This window comes from Rana temporaria, chromosome 5 (assembly GCF_905171775.1).
Source record: "Rana temporaria chromosome 5, aRanTem1.1, whole genome shotgun sequence".
NCBI lineage: Eukaryota > Metazoa > Chordata > Amphibia > Anura > Ranidae > Rana > Rana temporaria.
The window spans coordinates 74814584-74837183 of NC_053493.1; the positions used below are offsets into that span (position 1 = coordinate 74814584).

At 41.1% G+C, this 22600-nt stretch overlaps 2 protein-coding genes across 2 annotated transcripts; one reads left to right on the plus strand and one right to left on the minus strand.

The window, feature by feature from the left end:
• The first annotated feature begins 3366 nt into the window (after positions 1–3366).
• On the plus strand, positions 3367–5084 carry LOC120940099 (putative nuclease HARBI1). The gene is made up of 2 exons (XM_040352721.1): positions 3367–3899; positions 3991–5084. Exons 1-2 carry the CDS (start codon positions 3574–3576, stop codon positions 4868–4870), a joined length of 1206 nt encoding a protein of 401 aa, XP_040208655.1. The 5' UTR covers positions 3367–3573; the 3' UTR covers positions 4871–5084.
• A 159-nt stretch (positions 5085–5243) lies between these two features.
• Positions 5244–6875, minus strand: LOC120941071. Its single transcript, XM_040354322.1, has 3 exons — positions 6648–6875; positions 5827–5977; positions 5244–5744 (listed from the first exon to the last, which is right to left on the minus strand). The coding sequence occupies exons 1-3, from the start codon at positions 6737–6739 to the stop codon at positions 5244–5246; spliced, it is 744 nt and encodes a 247-aa protein (XP_040210256.1). The 5' UTR covers positions 6740–6875.
• Between the last annotated feature and the right edge of the window lie 15725 nt (positions 6876–22600).

Genomic DNA, 22600 nt, shown 5'->3' on the forward strand with positions numbered 1-22600 from the left:
TTAACGCTCAACTAGTGCTTAAAGTAGAACTAAACTTAAATTTTTTTTTATTTTTTTTAATCAATTGAGGCCCCTAACCTTTGTGATGTCATTCTTAGGCCCCGTACTCACGACCAAACATGTCTGCTGAAACTGGTCCGCAGACCAGTTTCAGCAGACATGTTTGGCCGTGTGTTGGCCCGAGCGGACCATTTTCTGGCGGATCGGACAGGTTTCCAGCGGACAACTGTTTCCTGGACTTGCTTTAAAACAGTCCGCTGGAAACCTGTCCGCCCGGACATGTACGGTCGTGTGTACAGACCTACCGTACATGTCCTGCCGCCCGCCATCCCTCGCATGCGTCGAATGACTTCGATGCATGCGTGGAAGCATTTTAAAGGCGGGCCGCCCACGTCGCCGCGTCATTGTCGCGGCGACACCGCGGACACGTTCCGCGTATTGTTTACGCGCGGACCTCTGTTCGATGGTGTGTATAGCCATCGAACAGAAGTCCCCGGGCAGTCTCCGGGCAGACATGTCCGATGGAAACGGTCTGCAGACCGTTTTCATCGGACATGTCTGGCCGTGAGTACAAGGCCTTAGACTCAACACCCAGGCGTACTATGAATTACTGTTAGCACTTGAAAATTATAACGTAATTCACTTTAAGAAGCACTGGCATATATGGATCATGCATCCTAAAGCATCTACAGTACTAAAAGACTTGTACACTCATTCTTAACTACCACTGGGTAGCCTGTTGGTATCACTTATTCCTTGCAGAGACGTATGCTGATTTCATTACCTGATTGGTTTGACTCGTTAGAATACATTGATTTACTCGACAACATCCTCTTCTCTCTTTTGTTTATTCATGTTAGAATAGACCTGTTCACAGTTTGCTCCCCTAGGGGTGAATAGGTTTATTCTTGAAGGTTTACTAGCTAGAAACTGAATTTAAAGATATGAATTTGAAGGATTATTCACGATTATTATACTGACCTAATGTATTTATCAAAAATGCATTCGCTATACTATGTAAGTATAATGGTGTGAATCCTGTTATACTTTTCTTAATGTCTTTATTTGTTATTTTATGTTCTGATAACTAAATAAAAAATTGAATGTTAAAAAAAATCTTTATTTTTTATTTTGGATTAAAGGAGGGTTATAACCCCTATCAGACAGTTTTTGCCATCTGTACCCCATTGAAGATATTTTCCTTTTCTTCCTGTCTCACACCCAAAACAGGACATGAGAGGAAACCACTCTGTCACTAGGGTCACCAAAACTAGTGTCTCCATTGGAAAATCCCCCCTCTATTACTGTTCTGGTGACATCTCATATTTTAGATTTTTCTTTTACTTCCTCTCTTGATGATAATAGTAAAGAGGACACATAAAGACCATACATCTCCCCATTGGGGGCACAGACACAGCAATAAAAAACTGTTGAATGTTCTAATCGCTCTCCACTACAAGTACAGTTACCTGTATTTACTGTGTATAGATAGATGGATGCAGGTGAAGAGCAGGCTGGTACATGCAACAGGAGTCAGATATTTTCCCCACTTTCTGCCTTTATGGTTTAGGGAAGTAGAGAGTATTTGCTGCCCAATATCACTAGTATATTATAAAACAAGTGTATGGATAGGGCATCTAGAAGAATGCCTCTTGTTTCTCACCAGTTAAGAAAGTGAGCAGTGTTCAGGTTTATGTGACAGCAGGAAGATGTCCTGGTACCTACCCAACCAACATCTCATTGGGCCTTTAGTCTGTATAAATAGTGTGTCCATCCCTGCCAAGATGTTTAAATTTTTAACTTTTTTGTCCTTTACACTGACAATGTGTACAGTATATACCATTCTCCCTCACAGAAACCCTGTTCCTACTGCTTGTCTGTGGAAGTATGGGGTTGTTCACCCACCCACAGAAAAGAACCTCTGGCTTCTGGTAAATTGTTCATCATTTGATGATATTACACCCATCACTATACGTGACAGCTTCCTGCTTAGGACACATAGGTTGCTAGCACGCTGATGGATGCCGGCATCCAACAGCCAATGAGGCATCCCTGGCCCCATTCAACTGGTTATTGGGAGATTACCAGGTCAAGATCTGGGTGTAAAAAAAGGGGCCAGGAATTCTGACATCATAGACCAAATCATGACTATCTGTGGCAGAACCTTGAGCTGTAAGCACAGAGATCAATAAACAGTAGTAAAGTTTTGATTACAAAGATGAATCACTCCAGGAACAGAGCTTGATGTGAACAGTTAGGATGAGGTGTCCAGGGATAGAACTAACTTAGGGTTATTCAACCATCTATTCTGATTTGATGTTCTTCATGGGGGATTTAGTTTTCATTGACGATCTCAAAGTTGAAGTAGATCTAAGCCCAATCACTAAAGTCTCATACCATTTGTGTTCCTGTATTGGTACCCTTTCACATGCACACCTGAAGCAGCCTAATACTGGCCATACCTACACATATTATGCAGACAGGTTCACCATTGTCACTATTAGGAAGCTGGTCTGGGACACTGATGTGCAGTCCTGACTGGAGTGAGTGCATGTGGGAAGGAAGAGGAGATCAGCAGCATTGAGCTGAAAGAAAAAAAACATGGAAAAAAGCTGTGAAAATAGTAATTTATGGGGAAAAATAATATTTAAATAGTGTTGTGGGCTAAGTCACACAGTGTGCAGTGACAGATGTTTTCTGCCCACTGAAAGGCTTTGTTTTTGGGTAAGTCTGTCATAATGTGCTAGTATGCGGTGCATGCTAGTAAATAATGACTTAAACCACCCTGGGGGCCAATTTTTTTATTTTTGTTCTGGAGCTATTTTATTTATTTATTTATTAAAATGCTTGTAAAACAACAGCACAGTCTTACACACGTGCCTCGATGCGCTGGCGGGATAAAAACAGAACAGAAAAGGGGCAGAAACTACATTGATCAAACAAGTAACAATAAAACAATAACAATCAGCGAACAAGAAGATATATAAAACATACAAAGTTAAAAATATAAAATTTAGAGCTATTAGAATGTTTAATATTTAAGTCACCCCGAAAGCCTGGATATATAGCCATGTTTTTAACAATGTCCTAAACTTTAGGAGATCATTCTCAAGTCGTATGTGAAAGGGCAAGGAGTTCCAGAACTGAGCTCCTTGAGCTTCCAGGGTCCTCCCACCGCATTTGTTTTTGGCAAATTTGGGGATGTTCAACAAATGTTTAGTACTGCTTTAGGGCTCTTTCACACGTCCGTTCAGTTTTTACATTATTTTTTTTCCCTTCAGTTGATCCGTTTTTTCATCAGTTTTTCGTCCGTTTTCCATCCGTTTACATCCGTTTCCGTTCCGTTTTCCGTCCGTTGACGTCCGTTTTTGGTCCGTTTTTCATCCGTTTTTTCGATCCGTTTTTTGATCCGTTTTTTTTATTTTTTTGGTTTTAGAACTTTATTAATCATCTTTTCAAGAATTTTCCCATGATTCTTTGTTTCCCCCAGTGTGATTTCCTCTTCCTGTATGTTAACAGCCGGCTGTTTTGTTCCTGATCCATTGCTGTATTTCACTGTACTTGCTGATTACGATGGATTTGGGGAATTATGATCAGAATGTGACATCATTTGTCATGATGTACTATGTGTGGAGAAAAAAAAGCTTGACCAGGAAGATGTCTGCTAGGGGACGCAGGTACTGGGCACATCCCATGCTCCTCAAAAGGCCAAGTGAGGGTTTCTTTGCGCTGCAATATGCAGATTTGCGACGTTACCCTCCTAAATTTTTTAATTTCACTAGAATGACGATCCCAACGTTTGATTATTTACTTGAAAAGTTACATCCCAGACTATACCGTACAAACACAGACATGCGACTTGCTGTGCCTCCAGAGGAGCGACTTCTCATTACCCTCAGGTAAGCCAGCCAGCCAGCCATTTAGCTTGATTATGTCCAGTGTAATGTTGGATTCCTTTCGTAATTTCTTCTACTCTTCTACTCTTCCTAGGTTTCTTGCATCTGGAGTGTCTTATACGTCACTAAGCCATTTTTTTTTATTGGGAATATCGACCATATCAGTGATAGTGCATGAGACCTGCGAAGCAATATGGGAGGAGCTTCGTTCTTCTGCAATGCCGGTTCCTGATGCTACCATGTGGCAGGAAATTGCGACTGGTTTTTGGAAAAAAACTCAATTCCCCAATTGTGTTGGAGCTCTGGATGGGAAACATGTCAGAATCCAGATGCCACCAGGATCTGGCTCGCAATTTTTCAATTATAAAAAATATTTTTCACTAGTGCTAATGGCAATTTGCGACAGTAACTACAAATTTATTGCCGTTGATATAGGAGCCTATGGATCGAATGCCGACGCAAGAATATTTTCATCATCAGTAATGGGGAGAAGAATACTGGAGGGACACTTTAATTTCCCAGCAGATCAACCACTACCATCAACTGTAGGACCAGATTTGCCACATGTTCTAGTTGCTGATGAGGCATTTGGACTTTCTCATCATGTTTTAAGGCCTTATGCCAGGCAGAATTTAACGACCCCAAAGAAAATTTTCAACTACCGCTTGAGTCGTGCAAGGCGCCTTATTGAATGCACCTTTGGCATTTTGAGCGGCAAATGGCGCATATTTCATAGCGCTATACAACTTAGCGTGGAGAATGCCCAACTGGCAATCCAAGCCTGCTGTGTCCTCCACAATGTCATCCGCGAGAAGGAAGGGATTTCTGTTGAGGAAGAGGACGAGGTAGACCTACCATCTGTGCGCTTTTCCGGACTGCGACCCAACAATTCAGCTATTACCATGCGTGACAATTTTACTAATTTTTTTATGTCCCCAGAAGGAGAGGTTCCGTGGCAGTATCAATATGTGTAAAAACAGTCACGAGGAAATTTATCATTTGCACCTTTATAGTAACATGTTTCGCCCCTTTTAGTTAATTTGCATGGTCTTACTTGTCATAGTGAAAACGCCAGTTAATTTCTACATTTAAGATTTCTACAAGTGTATGCTTTCATGCTTCAATTGTCATTATGTCCCTATGATATATCAGTTTGTTTCTTTTCACATAAAATACCAAAAAAAATCATTTTCATGCAGTCTACTATTTTTCTTTGAACTTTATGAACGCAACATGTAGATTGTAACTTATAGTAAAAGATAAAAAAAAAATGAAATACACATCACAAAAAGGGGCAAAAATCTATTTATTAAAGTATCGTATCAAAAATTTCCAAAAAAAATAAAATTATAGATCTTGATAATAAGGGGTGGGGAAAAGGGAGGAATCAGATCGTGAAGTCCCCTGGGAAGGAGAGGGATCATAGTTGGGTGCCTGGGGTGGGACTGGAAAATTTTGGGCAGTGGAGGCAGGGGCACGGTAATGATGGGGTATAGGGCTGGGTTGGAATCGGTGAGTGTAGGGAGCTGGTGGTGGGTGATCGGGGTAGAATTGGCGTTGGGAAGGGGAGATAACTTGGGGCACAGGGTCTCCTGACATAGAAGCCTTCAGACAAGTACCGATATACTGGCCAATTGCCAGGCGCATATCAAGTTTTCGATCCGGATTCATTTTTTGTAGCAGGTGGTACTGGCTTCTTAGGAATAACGCGTCCTCGTTGTTAGGGTCCAAAAAAGGATCGTTGGAGTCAGGTCTTCTTGCTTTCATCTCCTCCATGAAGCTCAGCATGGCGTTATCTAATTTGTTTTTTTGTGGACGCTTTCTCACAGTTGAACCAACTGAACGAATCTGAGGGGTGGAACACATATCTATTAGCACATTATCTTTTGACAATATTTAAAAAAGTAGGCATTTTATGTTTGATACTTACAGGCACACTTGTGGTTGGTGGAATCGGTCTTGCAGCTCTAGTGGCATCTTCAGCTGCCTCACTTTCTGTGACTCCTGTTTCTCCCATGGGATCTGGCTGCGAAAATTCAGTATCTGTTTCCTCCTCCGTTTCACTGATGTTAGTGGCTGTACTGTAAAATATTGGTTGGTAGATGGGTTAAAGGTCAATTCAGACTTGTTTCAACAATACATAGATCCATGTGTGTGTATACTGCTGTGGTCAACCCTACATACCACTTTTGGAATACTTAGTTTGAACATATTTGCATATAAAAAATAGACAAAGTTGTCTGACTGTTACCTATCAACACCCCCTGAAACACAGTCGGGGTTATTTACTAAAGGGAAATCCACTTTGCACTACCAGTGCACTATCAGAGCATTTGGAAGTCCAGTCGCTGTAGATCTGAGAGGGACATGCAAGGAAAGTAAAAAAGAGTATTTTAACGTCCACGTGATTGGATGATAAAATCAACAGTGCTTCCCCTCATTTCAGATCTACCCCTCAGATCTACAGTGACGGTACTTACAAGTGCTCTTGCAGTGCAAAGTTAATTTGCCATTAGTAAATGACCCCCAATACCTACCAGACACTCAAGGAGTGATGGCAGCAAAGTAAGAGGGGAAAGAAGACCTATACAGGGACTTTCATCTCAGGGAATCAATTCATTTATAATGAGCTACTATGATATGCATACTAGGTCATTATGCATTTCTCTTAATTCAGATATTTATATGTGTGGATCAACTTTATTATTTGTAGTTTACTTGGTCAAATAATGTTATAAAGTGGCTAGGTACCTTCTTAGGCTCATCACGTTACGCAGGAAATCCAGCATTTCAAAAAATGCACCCTTTTTGTACTTGGAGGCTCCAGCTCCACTGCGGGACATTGTCTCCTCCTTCAAATCTCTCCTATAACGGTCTCTCAATGAGCGCCAGCGGGTGACGATACTCTCTCCTATGAAGAAACAGAAAATAAAATACACCCATAGGTGGCGTGGCAGGTGGCCAATTCACAACTTGTGGCAGGTGGCGTGGCCAGTGGCCAATTCACAACTTGTGGCAGGTGACGTGGCAGGTGGCGTGGCAGTTGGCCAGTGGCCAATTCTCAACTTGTGGCAGGTGACGTGGCAGGTGGCGTAGCCAGTGGCCAATTCTCAACTTGTGGCAGGTGGCGTGGCAGGTGACGTGGCAGGTGGCGTGGCCAGTGGCCAATTCTCAACTTGTGGCAGGTGGCGTGGCAGGTGACGTGGCAGGTGGCGTGGCCAGTGGCCAATTCACAACTTGTGGCAGGTGACGTGGCAGGTGGCGTGGCAGTTGGCCAGTGGCCAATTCTCAACTTGTGGCAGGTGACGTGGCAGGTGGCGTAGCCAGTGGCCAATTCTCAACTTGTGGCAGGTGGCGTGGCAGGTGACGTGGCAGGTGGCGTGGCCAGTGGCCAATTCTCAACTTGTGGCAGGTGGCGTGGCAGGTGACGTGGCAGGTGGCGTGGCCAGTGGCCAATTCACAACTTGTGGCAGGTGACGTGGCCGGTGGATATGGATGTTGACATATGGATGGACTACAAGATAACAACCCACCCCCCCATAACCCACAAACTACTTACCACGTTCTAATTTTTCATTTTGTTTTAGTGTTTGCCAGTTAGGTGTCACCGCCTGAAAGACTTCCTCCCATTTGTTGTTAGAGACATATCGGTTGCTATAGTCTCCACATCTCTTATCCCATATTGCAGGGCGATCATGTACCAGGTGTATTAGCTCTTCTTGGCTAACATCCTTTGCCATTTTATTAATTAAGGAGGACAATCACACACAGGGAATTGCTCTAATGTCCAGGAACTGGGCAGCATGTGCTGGGAACATGTGACTTGGGAATAAAAACACTACCTGGGTGAAAGGTTATTGTTATGTATGCATATTGCATACATATTAAAGTTTGGTGAATTTGTATTTTTTACATATTTTGGTGAAAAACGGACGTTAGCGGAACGGATGATAAACGGATCATCCGTTAACGTCCGTTTTTCGTCCGGTCAGTTTTTTGGACGGAAGAAAAATAGGGTTTTCTTCCGTCCAAAAAAACGGACCTTAACGCAGACGGATGCTAACGGACGTTAGCGGATGCTCATCCGCTAACGGACGCTAGCCCATAGGGAAGCATTGAGGTCCGTTAACGGACGTCCAAAAAACGGACGAACGGAACGGACGTGTGAAAGAGCCCTTAGCTCAAGTGCTGCTGAATTTTCTTACAACAAACTTTAGCTGCTGTGCGTATTTCCATGTAAATAAAAAAAAATTGTGTTGTACTTGTAATATAAAAAAAATAAAAAATAAATGTATATCAAATTTTTAATATAGTTAACTTTCACATTTGAATGTGCTGATTGTTAGATCTTTAGCAGTAACTATAAGGCTATAAATGATTCTTTTGAAGTGTGAATGCTGATAAACTGCATTAAAGAATATATATGCGCTTTAATTCAATAATCCTATAGACTTTTCAAATTATCCTGAATTTCACAGAACATAATTAAACTTTTTAATAGCATTGGTAGGATTCCTTTGTTCTCTCTGATCAGAGCCTTTGTGTCTGTTTTATGGTTCTCAAAGGAAACAGATGATGTTGTGTCAGCAGTAGAATACTTAAACAAAGAAATATGAAATAATGGAATATAGACAAAAAAGGCCTTCAAAATTCAGGCAGAAAGATACTAAACATGTATATTTGTCAGAGCCACACATAAGGAATACAAAAAGATACTATTCAATTAAAACCTAAGCTTAGGTAGAATTTTTTATTGAAAAAATCAGCACACGAGATGGTACTTAATGGGAAGTGTCCTTTGTTCTGGTACTGGCTCCTAATTTAAATCTTATGTCCTTGAAGTCCTTGTCCCATATCCCTTTATTTAAAACATTTTTTTTATACTACTTATTTAAAGACTTACCTGTTTTACGACTGCTCTGACTTACGACCAGCTCTCCCCACCTGAACAACGCAATATACATCATTGTATTTATACAGTACAGTACATAATTTTTATTTGTGTGCTGTACTTATGCAAATTAAAACAACGTTATTGAACAACATTTTTTTTTGTTTCAACCTTTTTCACAATACAGTACAGTGCAGTAGTTAAGAATGCTTAAAATATTGATTACTTGTGACTCCTCGTTTAATAAAAAATTAGTTTATTGACCTGGTCATTGGAACGGAACCTGGTCGTTAAGTGAGGAGTAGATCCTCTGATGAAGTCACGTGACGTGACGACACGCGTTAGGAATACACACGTGATAGGAAGTGACATAGGTATCTGTCCGTCCGTGCATGCTGTTTTTTCTTTGTTTTGGTTTTTACAGTGTAAGCATATATTTTGATTAACTTACCTCCCTTTTTGCGTACTTCACTATGAGAGTTTCTCTTCTTTTGGTTACATCTATCTGATGATTACTGTCTCCACTGTGAGGCTCCATTGTTCTGAAGACCCTCTAGTCGACTGGCTGTACCTGGAGACACGAATGTTATGATCTGCTCGGGAAGCCGCTGCATTGTCATTTAAAGCTATATTATTCATCTATTGAGGTAAGTGCTCTGTGAGCCCTGATAACAAGAAGATCCACAGTTGAAGCATTCACATTTATAGAGAATTTTTTTTTGAAGAGTCTTTGAAGAGTATTTTCATTTTTCACTTAATAGACTGGACTCATTTTAGTTTCGTTTTGGTTATTGTCCTCTGTCAGCACACAGCAACACTTGCAGTTTGGAGTTTGTTTGTTTTGGCACATAGTGCCTTTCCCTTGTCAGAACACAGCAACACTTGCAGTTTGGGGTTTGTTTGTTTTGGCACATAGTGCCTTTCCCTTGTCAGAACACAGCAACACTTGCAGTTTGGAGTTTGATTGTTTTGGCACATTTTGCATTGGCAATATTACTGTTTATTGCACATCACCAAGTTTTATACACATATTTTTATATTGTCTATATATGTATTCATGCACTATCACGTATGCGCAGTAGGTGGTTTTGAGACTGCGCTTATCATTTTCCTTACCAGTAGCTGTACTCAATCTTGGGCTTTACATTTTTTTTTATTTACATCATGTTTTCAAAACCAAAAGATGAAATTACAATATGGAGGAGGAACTATAGCTATAGCCAGCTATCAGGGCTAAAGTGCACAGGCAATTTTAATGTTAAGGTATTGATAAATTTAGGGCCCAACTCTAACCTTTCTCCCCTGTCCCAAACCCCCTTCCCACCCCAGAAGCCCTTCAGGTATTTTGCCTAGGAAGTGCAGATCTGGATCGCACAAAAATTGTACGTTATCAATTTTTTTTATGTCCAATACAGGAGGTATGTTACTGGCTAGATCATCAGGTGAAAAAAGGTTATGCAAATGTTACATCTAATGATCGGTAAGCTGCAATATATTACATTTTTGGTTTTGGGTTTAAAATTGCTTTAAGCACTACACCTCTTTACCATAACTGTAACTGATCCCCAATCCAATTAGTGCATTTCTTCTACTACTACTACTACTGTTTCTGTTTGAAGTTAAAATAGGTTTAAAATGCTGCAAAACACTACTTTGTACTCAACAGGTTTTTCTTCATTGTAATTTTTCTACCTAGACCCGTTGTTCCTGAGATCCAGGCTTAAAAGTAACAGCACAAATATATTCTGCCTGCATGTCCTGACCATGCCAATAGAATACCTAATGCAGCACGCTGGGTTGTTAAGTTTAGCGTGAATCGGCACTGAGCTTTTTTATTGTAAAATGTCAGAATGTTAGTATAGGCACTCAGAAGCATCTTGTATATAGAAGTCTTCTAGAGCTACCCCTCTGCCACCCTCCCCAAAACCAAGGAAACTCCATGGAGTTTGTTTACTAAAGAAGTATAGGCTGCTCAGTAGGCAAAGTGAATTTTCATTTTGCAAATAATTTTAGCTTGGTGAATGAGGTGAAGCCCTGCTGACCTACGTATATCTTCGAGTTATTTGAAGCACAAATCCTGTGTTTTTCATTTTCTATGCACATGATTGTCTATCCTTTGCAAAATGTATTTCTACCGTACCGTATTGGCTAAGCTAAAAGAAAATCCCTTTGCAAAGTGGAAATGTACTTTTCAAAATGAACAGGCTCTACTCCTTTAGTAAATGAACACATATATTTTCTTGCTCGAGCCTCTGACATGAGGAAGCAAAACCCTGCCTCTAAATAAGTAAAGAAGGAAACCCCCTGTGCTAAAGGCCACAAAGCAAAATAAGAAAAAAAGCAGCTGGCACAAAACTCTGGCAAAGTGTCAGGCCTTGTACACACGACCGAGGATCTCGACGGGCGAAACACAAAGTTTTCCTCATCGAGTTCCTTGTTAGGCTTGTCGAGAAACTCGACAAGCTTGCTTTGCGTACACACAGTCAAGACAAAATCTCCTTGTTCTCAAACGCGGTGACTACAACACATAAGACGGCAGGGGAAGTTCGATTCCACTGGCACAACTCTTGGGGCTGCTTTTGCTAATCTCATGTGTTTGCGTGTTAAGTAAAAGTTTGGTAAGAGACTATTTGCACTTTTCAGTCTGTTAGAGCTTGAAAAATGTGTTATCTCCATTACAAATGCTACTTTTACTCCCGTCTCATACTTTATTCTGAGCAAGCGCGGGTTTTTTAGCATACACACGCTCGAGTTTCTCGTCGAAAACCAGCCCGTCGAGGAACTTGACGAGCCAATTTGAGACTGCCGTTGAGGAAATAGAGAACTTGCTCTCTTTTTGGCTCGTCAAGTTTCTCGACAGTTTCCTCAACGAAAATGTACACACAACCAGTTTCCTCAGCAAAAAAATATCTCCCAGCAAGTTTCTTGCTGTTTTTTGCAGAGAAACTCGGTTGTGTGTACGAGGCCTCATAATACAAGAAGAAAAATTGAGTGGAGCGCTAATATCTCATAGGCAAAACCAAAAGGTTCAATATATAAGCAAACAATTAATCAAAAAATATACAACGTGCTTGTGCATGAATAATCTATGGGATTCATCAAAAAAACATAAATGAGCCAACATTTAGCTCAAGAGCTAATCAGGAAAAAAAATGAATAAAGTGCTAATGCATAATAAATAATCAGTGACATTCATCAAGAAACCATTAAATGTTGGTAGCCAATAAAGAGCTAGTGCCAAAAATAAATGAATTGATCAAATTTTGCATATATAATAAGTCCCAAATAAGATAAGCATAAAAGACTCCAAAAAAGTTCATAAAGGTGTAGAGAAATCTCAAACAGAAGAGAATGGAAGGTATTCAGATGCCCAAAGGAAACAAGATTCACGCCGCCCTAGTGTGATAATCAGGGGGGCTTACCAGAAGATCTTGACCCTGGTCAGGTGGTCAATATGGAAAATATATTTCCTTCCTCTGCCAACTTGGCTGCTGCCACATAGAGACATTGAGAAACAAAGCATTGTGAGTCAGTAAAGTGGAAAGATCAACTGCAGGTAGAAAACAGACAATACTGGTGAATAGTCCTTTGTCCGCTGCTTGCCTTTTTTTGGGCAAAGCTGCAAGAGTTCAGTTCTTCTTTAAAGCTATTCCAGGAAGATATAAAAACCCCTTATTGCACACCTTATTGCATTGTATTCAACAGAGGAGTCATACAGATGACATGTGGATCAATAAAGCATATATTTGTCATAAAAACCCTTATTAATTAAATTACCATGATCCATGATTGCAATCTATCATACAAAATAAATGTGCACAGCACCACAGAAGATTTATAATGTATGTTCACATGTTCCATAAGCAAAGATGTATTTTCTTTCATGGCTCTCTGAACCCCTTTTCCATCTTTGCTTCCTTAGATATGAGATGCTGAGATTTCATGTGAGATGCTAAGATTACACAGTTCACTATAAAACATTGCTTGCCCCTGCAGATTCATTTGGACCTGTACTGCTTAATATGAAAAGAAGAAAACTAGAAGAAATCAGTGACTGTTTCTGTATGTGCCATTGTTAATGTCAGTCTATATCAGGGTTTGGATATTTTAAGTAAGTATCTGTTTAGAGATGTAAACTCTAACCGAAATGACATTATTTTGCTAACGTGTATCATAAACAATTGCTGTTTCTTAAAGATAAAATATGGTTGATAAGGTTGAATAAAGACATCAATCCATCCAGTTCAACCTGAGTGTGTGTTTATGGTAATATAATTTTTCATACCCCTGTATATTGTGTTCGCTTTGATGCCTATCTAAAGCCCTGTACACACGATCGGATATCTGATGGAATCTAATCCGATGGATTTTTTCGTCGGATATCCGATGAAGCTGACTTTCATCAGGCTTGCCTACACACCATCGGTCAAAAATCCGACCGTGTCCAAATGCGGTGACGTAAAACACTACGACGTGCTGAGAAAAATGAAGTTCAATGCTTCCGAGCATGCGTCGACTTGATTCTGAGAATGCATGGATTTTTGACCGATGGACTTCCACACAGACGATCTTTTTTTTTCCTATCAGTTTTTTATCCATAGGAAAAATGTAAAACATGTTCTATTTTTTTTCACCGTGGGAAAACAAACCAATGGGGTCCACACATGATCGGTTTGACCGATGAAAACAGTCCATCAGTCTGTTTTCAACGGACAAACCGATCGTGTGTACAGGGCTTTAGTGTTTTGTGCAGACACCGCCAACTGGATCTTCCTTACCGCTCTGATAGTAAAGAACCCGTTATGCAGTTTAAGGTTAAAACACTTCTCATCCAACTTCATTGAGAGGCCACATGTCCTGTTAAGCAACTCAAGACTAAATCGTTTCCTCCCTATGCTAGAATCACCATTGAGATATTTGTATCATATCCCCTCTTAGATGACTCTTCTCCAGGGAGAATACGTTTAATGTTTGCAGTCATTCCTAGTAACTGAGGTCTTCCAGCACCCTCTTCAGCTTTGTGACCCTTCTCTATACTCTTTCCAGTTTCAGCACATCTTTCCTAAGGACTGGTAACCAGAACTGGACAGCACACTCAAGGTGTGGCCAGACCAGAGTTTTGTAAAGTGGTAGAATTGTAGTTTTGAGTGGATACCCTTTTTAATGCATGCTAATATTCTACTGGCTTTGCTTGCTGCCGCTTGGCATTGAATGCTATTGCTGAGCCGGTGATCTACTAGGACCCCAAGGTCTTTTTCTACCCTGGATTCTCCCAATAGGTTCTCCCCTTAAAGAGTGACTTGCATTCATGTACAAGTACATTTTTCAACATTAAACTTAATTTACCATCTAGCTGTTCATCCTTTTTTTTATCGAGATCTTCTTTTAAAGTTTCTATATCCTGCTGTGAAGTTATTGCCCTGCTTAGCTTTGTATAATAAGCAAACACTGACATTGAACTATTTATACCAACCTCTATATATCATTTATGAATAAATAAAGCATAATTGGTCCCAGGACAGAGCCTTGGGGTAGTCCACTCACTACTCCAGACCATTCAGAGTACACAATATTTATCACCACCCTTTGTACATGCCCTTGTAACCAGTTTTCTATCCAGGTACAAATGTTATTGTCAATGCCAACAGACCTCAGCTTGTAAATAAAGGCTTTATGGGGAACTGTATCAAATGCTTTGGCAAAATACTGTTTGTACCTTTCTTTACAGTTTCTTTGTTTCATCTGCAGCCACTTTACAGTCACTGAACTCCAGCAAACTGAAACATTACTTTTGACACCACACTATGAAACTGGGTTCATCTAGAACAGGCAAACTCGGCAGTTCCCCTGAGCCTGGTTCCCTGGTTACCTAAGCAGTATACTCCTCGTGACTGTACAGAACACCCGATGGTAGGACCATATCTGATATGCTTCAGACTGGAGTACAAATTATGCACCCTCTCTTCGTCCCCGGGCCTGCCCACCCCTCTCCGATATAATCCTGACTTCCCCCCCTGGCCTGTCACCTCAGTTTCTAAAAGATATCTGGCTGTATGGGCAGATCTACGCAGATTTTTTTTTTCCATGGAGGCACTTTCCTATCCTATAAAGCCCTAAAAGCCAACATAAGCACCTCCTTTTCTCTTTTCTGGACTTACGTTCAATTGCCACACTTTTTTATCTATCCAAGAACTTGGATCCACACCACAACGCCATGTTCTATCAAGACTACATGCACACATTTTCTCCCAAGCAGATAATGTCACAACTTTGAAAACTATCTTGATCTCTACCGTACAGAAGAGGAGTGGGACAGGATACTATACGACTTGAATAAGGGCTCAATAAAGGTAACGACACAGAAAGCAGGCTATTGTCAGGATGGTATAGGACGCCTTTACTCATTCACAAATTTCACAAATTTACACCTTCAGCCTCTCCTCTATGTTCGAGATGTGAGTCTGAACCTGGCGCATTGCTACACTTATGGTGGTCGTGCACAAACTACAACTGTTTTGGTCTGCGGTACATGCAGGCATAACTAAAATAACCACTTAAACTCTCGATTTCACCCCGTCCAGTACTTATTGCACCATTCCTCTCTACTGAAGTCTGTGTGTCACAAGTCACTAGCTTTACATCTTGTAAATTATGCCATAAGATGCATCTCCGTACTGTTCTGGATATTTTATTGATAGGCAACTCCTATCCTCATTTTGATTAGTGGTTCCAAATTAATAACAATAACTGCAGTAGGGAACAGACACAAAAGATACATTCAGCATCTTTCCAAAATACCTGTTCTGTTTTATTTGACGCAATGAAAGGTTTTTATACGCATTATTACATAGGTATCACATTAATATTACAAATGTATTTTAATGGCAACAAGGGGCGTAACATAGGCAGTCTAATTCTAATCAGGACTTGAAAAAAAGGCAAACATGTAATGAAAACCGTGTGCACAGTGAGGACAGTGTGCAATACATACAAAATAGAACACAATAATATACAGAGCTTACATATTTCCTTTACAGTACATTGGCACTCCAATAACCCTCCTGCGCATGCAGATTGGTATCATCGCATTTGTCAGACATCGGAAATGGAGGAACTGATCAGCATCGATAATTCACAATCTACACCTGGATCGGCGTTGGGCACCAGACAGATCCCCTAAAACAGGCTATTTAGCGATGGAAAAAGTGAGGGTCCACCCCTTTATATGTGATCATTGTTAAGTTTCCCAGTAATAACAGGACCTTATCCAGCTCTTAATGAGACAACCTTGAACATCTCTATAGAAAAACGAGTCTCCCTTGAGATCATCCAACATCTATGTACAAGCCCAATTACATTGTTACATGTTTATTGTCTGAGTACTTGAAGTAAGAGTTTTGGTGCTGCAAGCATTGCATTGCATCAGTATGGCTTGAACTGCACATATATGTAACCTTGGAGTGCCACAGGACCACTTTATAATATACATACACACATACACAGTATATGATTTTATAATGTGGACCATGATCTGTAGAGTAAAATATTGATTTTATATATTTTCATATTACACTGTACAAGAGTTCTCTTTTGAACCCGTAATTTTCCAGTGTTAAAAGTCAAGTGTCAATGTCTAAAATGTATTCTTCAGGAAACATCACAATTGAGGTTTTTCATTGTGAATAGATCTATAGTGACATCAATGACAGACAAACTAAAACATCACAACCTTTCACTGTGTGTAGGCATGTCATAATGAACAAAGGGTGTTTGGATGCCATAATACACCATACGTTCATACAGTATATACACTTACCAAAAGTTTTATACAAATTGGGACTATGAAGATTGAGGCTGTTCTGTAACTTTAACTGATCTACTTTTTATGCACTTCTGGTAGCCACCTCTTGGGAAAACTCCCGTTGGGTGCTTCTGGGCTGTTGCTTTGGATCATGGTAGCTGAGGAAAATACCCTTGACAACACTGAATTACCAACAAGGCAAATCTGTAGAGCTGGAAAAACAAAAAAACGCGCTTCACACACAAAGTCTATAGGCAGCAGCTGACGTTGGAAAAACAAAGCAATATATAATATAAATAGCCGCGCCAATCTAAATACATTCAAATAAATGTCAGTCAATGAATGAAAATTGGTATAATCTCCATGAAGACAATAATAACGGATAGAGCCTTTGGTTTGCTTGATGAATGACAATAGGTTCTTATAATTTGGTCAAACCACGAACACCCAGGTGACATGCATGCTTTTAGTGCAAATCCTCCACCGTAAGAATAAGCTGCTTACCAAACGGCAAGCCTTTATTGCATTTGGCTATAGCCCAGCCACGGCCTTTCAATCCTCTGGATACTCAGGGTGGAAACACTTGTGTTTAAGCAGTGAGATCCAAGCCTCAGCAATGGGTTGGAAAGGAGTTGCGGTTCACTCTCGTTACCCCCCGCACAGGACAATAGCAATCAAGCGATCCGGACACATATATCAAAGGATAAAGAAGGGGCACAATAGCGTAATACCGCAGGATAAAAATATTTATTTAAAAGTAATGTACTTACATCAGTACGAATAAAAACAGCGTGTGACAGTAAAAGTAAAGCCGGCCGGCTTGAGGAGCCCTCCTCCTTGGCGTGGTGACGTCACTGACGCAGCCTCCCAGACGCGTTTCGTCACTAATGGACGTTTTCAATGGGGGGGGTGGCCCCCCCATTGAAAACGTCCATTAGTGACGAAACGCACCTTCAGAACAGCAGGCACAGACTATATAATACAAAGCGGGTCCCCAGGAAACTGTGAATTCTGTTCTGTAAAGATGGATTGAGGTATAGTCATTGGCTTAGACATTATGTCCATTTGATAATTTTAAATAAATTGATCCTACTGGAAAATGATAGGGGCAGCCTAAACTAGATCAATAGTCTACATTCAACATATTGTAATGGCTTGGGAGGGATCCCTAGTAATGACTATTCTAAGATATTTAAATAATTAATTAGTCTTGAGGGGACAGAAAGTGGGGTTAGTAATCTGTTCAATGGCGGAAGTACTATTTTTGGCCAATTGTTTTTGGTAGCCAAAGAGGTATTAAATGTTTTTATGATTTTGATACAAGAAGGAAGTAAGTAGTGGTGCTAGAGGGGTGTGTAAAAGCACATAATAAATAAACATCATAATATAATAAATCATCCCATGAAAGATTTGTATAATGTGAAATGACAAATTACAAAATTATAAAAACATCATAGTATAATATATCAGTCCATGGGGGAGGTCCATAAAAGAGTATCAACGAAGCACGTGATGGCAGCTCCCTTAGAGCGAAGTAGTAGACTCTGTGGGTGAAAGCAGAAAATAGAGGGGCTCCAGACTAAGTGCAGCATTTAAAAGCAATGATTTATTGATTTAGTCCCTAATGTGTCTTCTTTTTATTACCTCAGTGATTCAACCCTGCAGAAGGCTCTCTCTATGTCAGTGCACAAAGTTACATCATGCTGGTCAAGGTTGTTTGGTTTCCATACTCCATCTCATCTGGACTCCACCCCAGCTGACCTTTAAAGGGGCACTGAATGAACACTTTATATAATCATTGAAGGGGCTACAAATAATGGGGCACTAACACATGCCAACACATTTTTTGTGAGAAGTGTGCAGAGATAATGGCCCGGATTCACAAAGCACTTATGCCGACGTATCTCGAGATACGCCGCGTAAGTGTAAATATGCGCCGTCGTATCTATGCGCCGTGCCCACAAAACTAGATACGCCTGAAAATAGGCTTCATCCGACCAACGTAACTTTCCTACGCCAGCGTATCGTGGGCGCATATTTACGCTGGCCGCAAGGGGCGCTCCCATTGATTTTCTATGCACATATGCAAATGAGGGATATACGCCGATTCACGAACGTAGTTGCGCCCGGCGCATAATATACGTGCTTTGCATAAGTCGTACGTCCGGCGTAAAGTTATTCCCCATATAGGAGGCGTAAGTCATGCAAAGGTATGGACCAGGGAACACAGCCGTCGCATTTTATGTCGTTTACGTAGTACGTGAATAGGTCTAGGCGTAGGTTACGTTCACGTCGTAGGCAGTGATTCGACGTATCTTAGGCAGTTGTTTCGATGTGATTCTGAGCATGCGCACTGGGATGCGTCCATGGGACGGCGCATGCGCCGTACGTTATTCGTATCTTTATGACGCTCAGTCCATCATTTACATGGGGTCACGCCTCATTAGCATGGCTCACGCCCACTTCCACCTACGCTGGCTTACACAGAGGAAACATAGCGCAGATTTGAGAGCGAGTGGGAGCAAGTGCTTTGTGAATACTGTGCTTGCCTCTGTGCGCTGCGTCGGCGTAGCATATATTCGATACGCTACGCTGGCATAAATATACGCCGATGTATGTGAATCCGGGCCGTATTCTCCATGTTTTCTGTAGTTAGTTTTCTTGTGAAGAAGTGTGCAGTGCATATATGTATTTTCCATGTTCTCTGTACATCCTGTTCTTGTAAGAAATGTGCATAGATGTATTGTTCATGTTGTCTGTACTTCCTTATCTTCTGAGAAGTGTGCATAGATGTGTATCTCTCCTTTTACAGCCTCTGCAGACTACTGGTAATTTGTGGCACCACCTGTGTGGTATTAGGGACAGAGCCTTCACTATAGCTTTGATAACAGGACAACTTTTCTAATAACTGCCACCACTCAGTTGTGACTTTTGCATAACAAGTGATATCCCAATTGAGAAAATATGTCAGTTACCACAGAGAATAACCAGCACAATGTTGTATTCAAAAGGCCATATACTGAATAGTAGAAACATGTAACATCCAGTCAGCCATCAAACTCTCTATAGTCTCAAAACAGAAACGTTAATACATTGTACAGCCCTTATAGCATGTCTCAGTGAGGATACTTGCATTATCTTACAGTCTGTGCTCTGTAAATAGAGATCCAATTATTTTATTCTCTCTGTCCTTGGGCTTGCCTGAAGTTATGCCCTAAAATAGGCAGGTCACACTTGATAATAAATAAAAAAAACAGTGGTGCACTGCTCCTTTATACAAATCTATAAAACAAAAATAAATAAAATAAAAACTCAATATCCACAATCCACACTACTGTGCATGCACATACATGAATAATGTATACAAAAAAGTGAGTCCTCTTGTGATGAATAATACGTAAACCATCTGTGTATATCCACTCAAAACAGTGAATGTGCTTCAAGTGGAGGTTCACCCAAATAACATTTATATAAGACCAAATTCTTTATATTACCAGCATGTACAGTCGGCCCATTTTTTTAGGCTGTACATGCCTTATAATCTATATTTGCAATCCGACTTCCGGGTACTTCTCCCGCGGGAGTAGGCGTTTCCAAGCTGAGACGCAATGTAATCTGGGCGTTTGCCCAGATAATTGATGTCTATCAGAAAATGTTCCCCCCGGCAGATAAGGCCCCGCCCCCCATAATGCGTAGGCGCGTCACAGAGTTTCCGAAAGGAGCTGAACAGGTAAAGCTGCGAGTCGGCTCTATACGGCGCCTGCGCAGCCAGCTTTACACAGTTCCTAGTCGGTGCTCAGGCGCCGTGTAGAGCCGACTCGCCCCTTTACATGTTCGGCTCCTTTCGGAAACTCTGTGACGCGCCTACGCGGCCTTATCCACCGGGGTGAACATTTTCTGATGGACATCAATCATCTGGGCGAATGCCCAGATTACATCGCGGCTCAGCTTGGAAACGCCTACTCCCACGGGAGAAGTACCCGGAAGTGGGATTGCAAATATAGATTATAAGGTATGTACAGCCTAAAAAATAAAAAGTGCAGACTGTACATGCTGGTAGTATAAAGAATTTGGTCTTATATAAATGTTATTTGGGTGAACCTCCACTTTAAGTGTTGAAATCCACCAACACCATTGAGTACAGTGTTTGCGCATCTTAACTCAAAACCAGCCCTTTTCAACCAGGGTACCCAGGCACCCTGGAGTGCCTTAAGGTTTCTTCAGATGCGCCTTGTCAAAATGAATAAAATTGCCCAAAAAAGGGATACAAGTCAGTGTGTGGAATGGATCAAGCCTACCTTTTAGTTAAACAAATCCACAGGTTTTCATTGTGCGCCAATGCAACCTGCTAGCCACTGGCATCCTAACAAACAATGACAACATTCATAAGGAGGACGTTGGATGCCTGAATAGCATCCTTGTTTGTCCCTACCCTACTCCTCTCCATCAGCGCTTGGGTCACATTAGCTGAGCGAGGGAGAGAAAGTCAGGGAGAAAAAAAACATGGGAATATTAGTCAGTACCAGCGTGCAAAGGTGTGTGTACTTTGGAAGAATAAATCACCTCTGATGTTGGGTCTCCTACATGTATGGATGTTGCTGTGTTACAGTATATAAAACTATGGTTCGTTTTTTACATTTTAGAATGGGGTACCTCAAGATTATGCATAATTTTAAAGGGTGCCTTGAGTGAAAAAAGGTTGAGAAACACTGTTCTAGACCCTTCAAAATATAGGTCAAAATCGCTTTAGATAAGTAATCCCCCAGGCTAATCCCCCAGCAAGCACCTTGTAACTTATGTGAGCACACCATGTTAAAGGGACTCTTCTCCACAAGTCTGGCAAGTGGTTGTGGGTAGTGTGTGGTAGGAGGCTTATTGGAATTTTGAAGCCCCCTTTATGAGGCAGTCCCCAGATACTAGCCTCCCATACATGAATACGTGGTACATATGTAACAAATGTAAATAATAAACACAGCACACTTTTTGACATGCCTATAACAAAAAACAAAAAACAAACAAGACTTCAAGAATGTCCCATGATATAGATCCATCATTATCATGATAAATAAAGCATGCTGATCTGCTGAAACAAAAAACATGCCGACCACCAATGTGATTTACTCCTGTATATACACTATATTGTCAAAAGTATTGGGCCGCCTGCCTTTACACGCACATAAGGTCAGGACTCTGTCAAATCAAGTTCCTCCACCCCAAACTCGCTCATCCATGTCTTTATGGACCTTGCTAAAGTTGGGAGCATGAAATTATCCAAAATGTCTTGGTATGCTGACACCATAAGAGTTGCCTTCACTGGAACTAAGGGGCCAAGCCCAGCCTATGAAAAACAACCCCACACAGTAACCCCCCTCCATCAAATGATTTGGACCAGTTCACAAAGCAAATTCCATAAAGACATGGATGAGCGAGTCCTGACCATGTGTGTGTAAAGGCAGGTGTCCCAATACTTTTGAGAGTAGAGTGTATGTTTAAGATTGGGGATGGGGGCTGGTATCTGTGGGTCCCTGTGGTCCCCTTACTTATAATGGGGGGTTTCCATATTCTGATAAGCCTCTCATCCACAGATCCCCTCAACTACTTGGCCAGGGTTGTGGGGAAGAGGCCCTTGTCCCAATGAACATGGGTTTAAAGTGCTTTGCCAGCGGGTCACCTCTGGCAAGGTACAAGCTACATTTTGAGGGAATATAACTTGGTTATGGTTCAGGAGATGGTGCACATCGTTCCTCTGCATTTTCCGGCCCGCCAGGTTGCATGGTCTACTAAGGATCTGGTATAGAATTTAGAGGGGACCCAATGCCCTTTTTTTGCTGGTTTATTATTTTATTTTTTGTGCAGGTTCGCACTTGACATCCATAGCAGAACCTCATCAAGGATAGGGTCTGGTACTGTATGTATTTTTTTTCTTGTGCGTGGGGTCCACCATTAACATCAAAACCAGATCCTCATCTAGGATAAGGGTCTGGCATTGATGAAGGCAATTCCTGGATGATG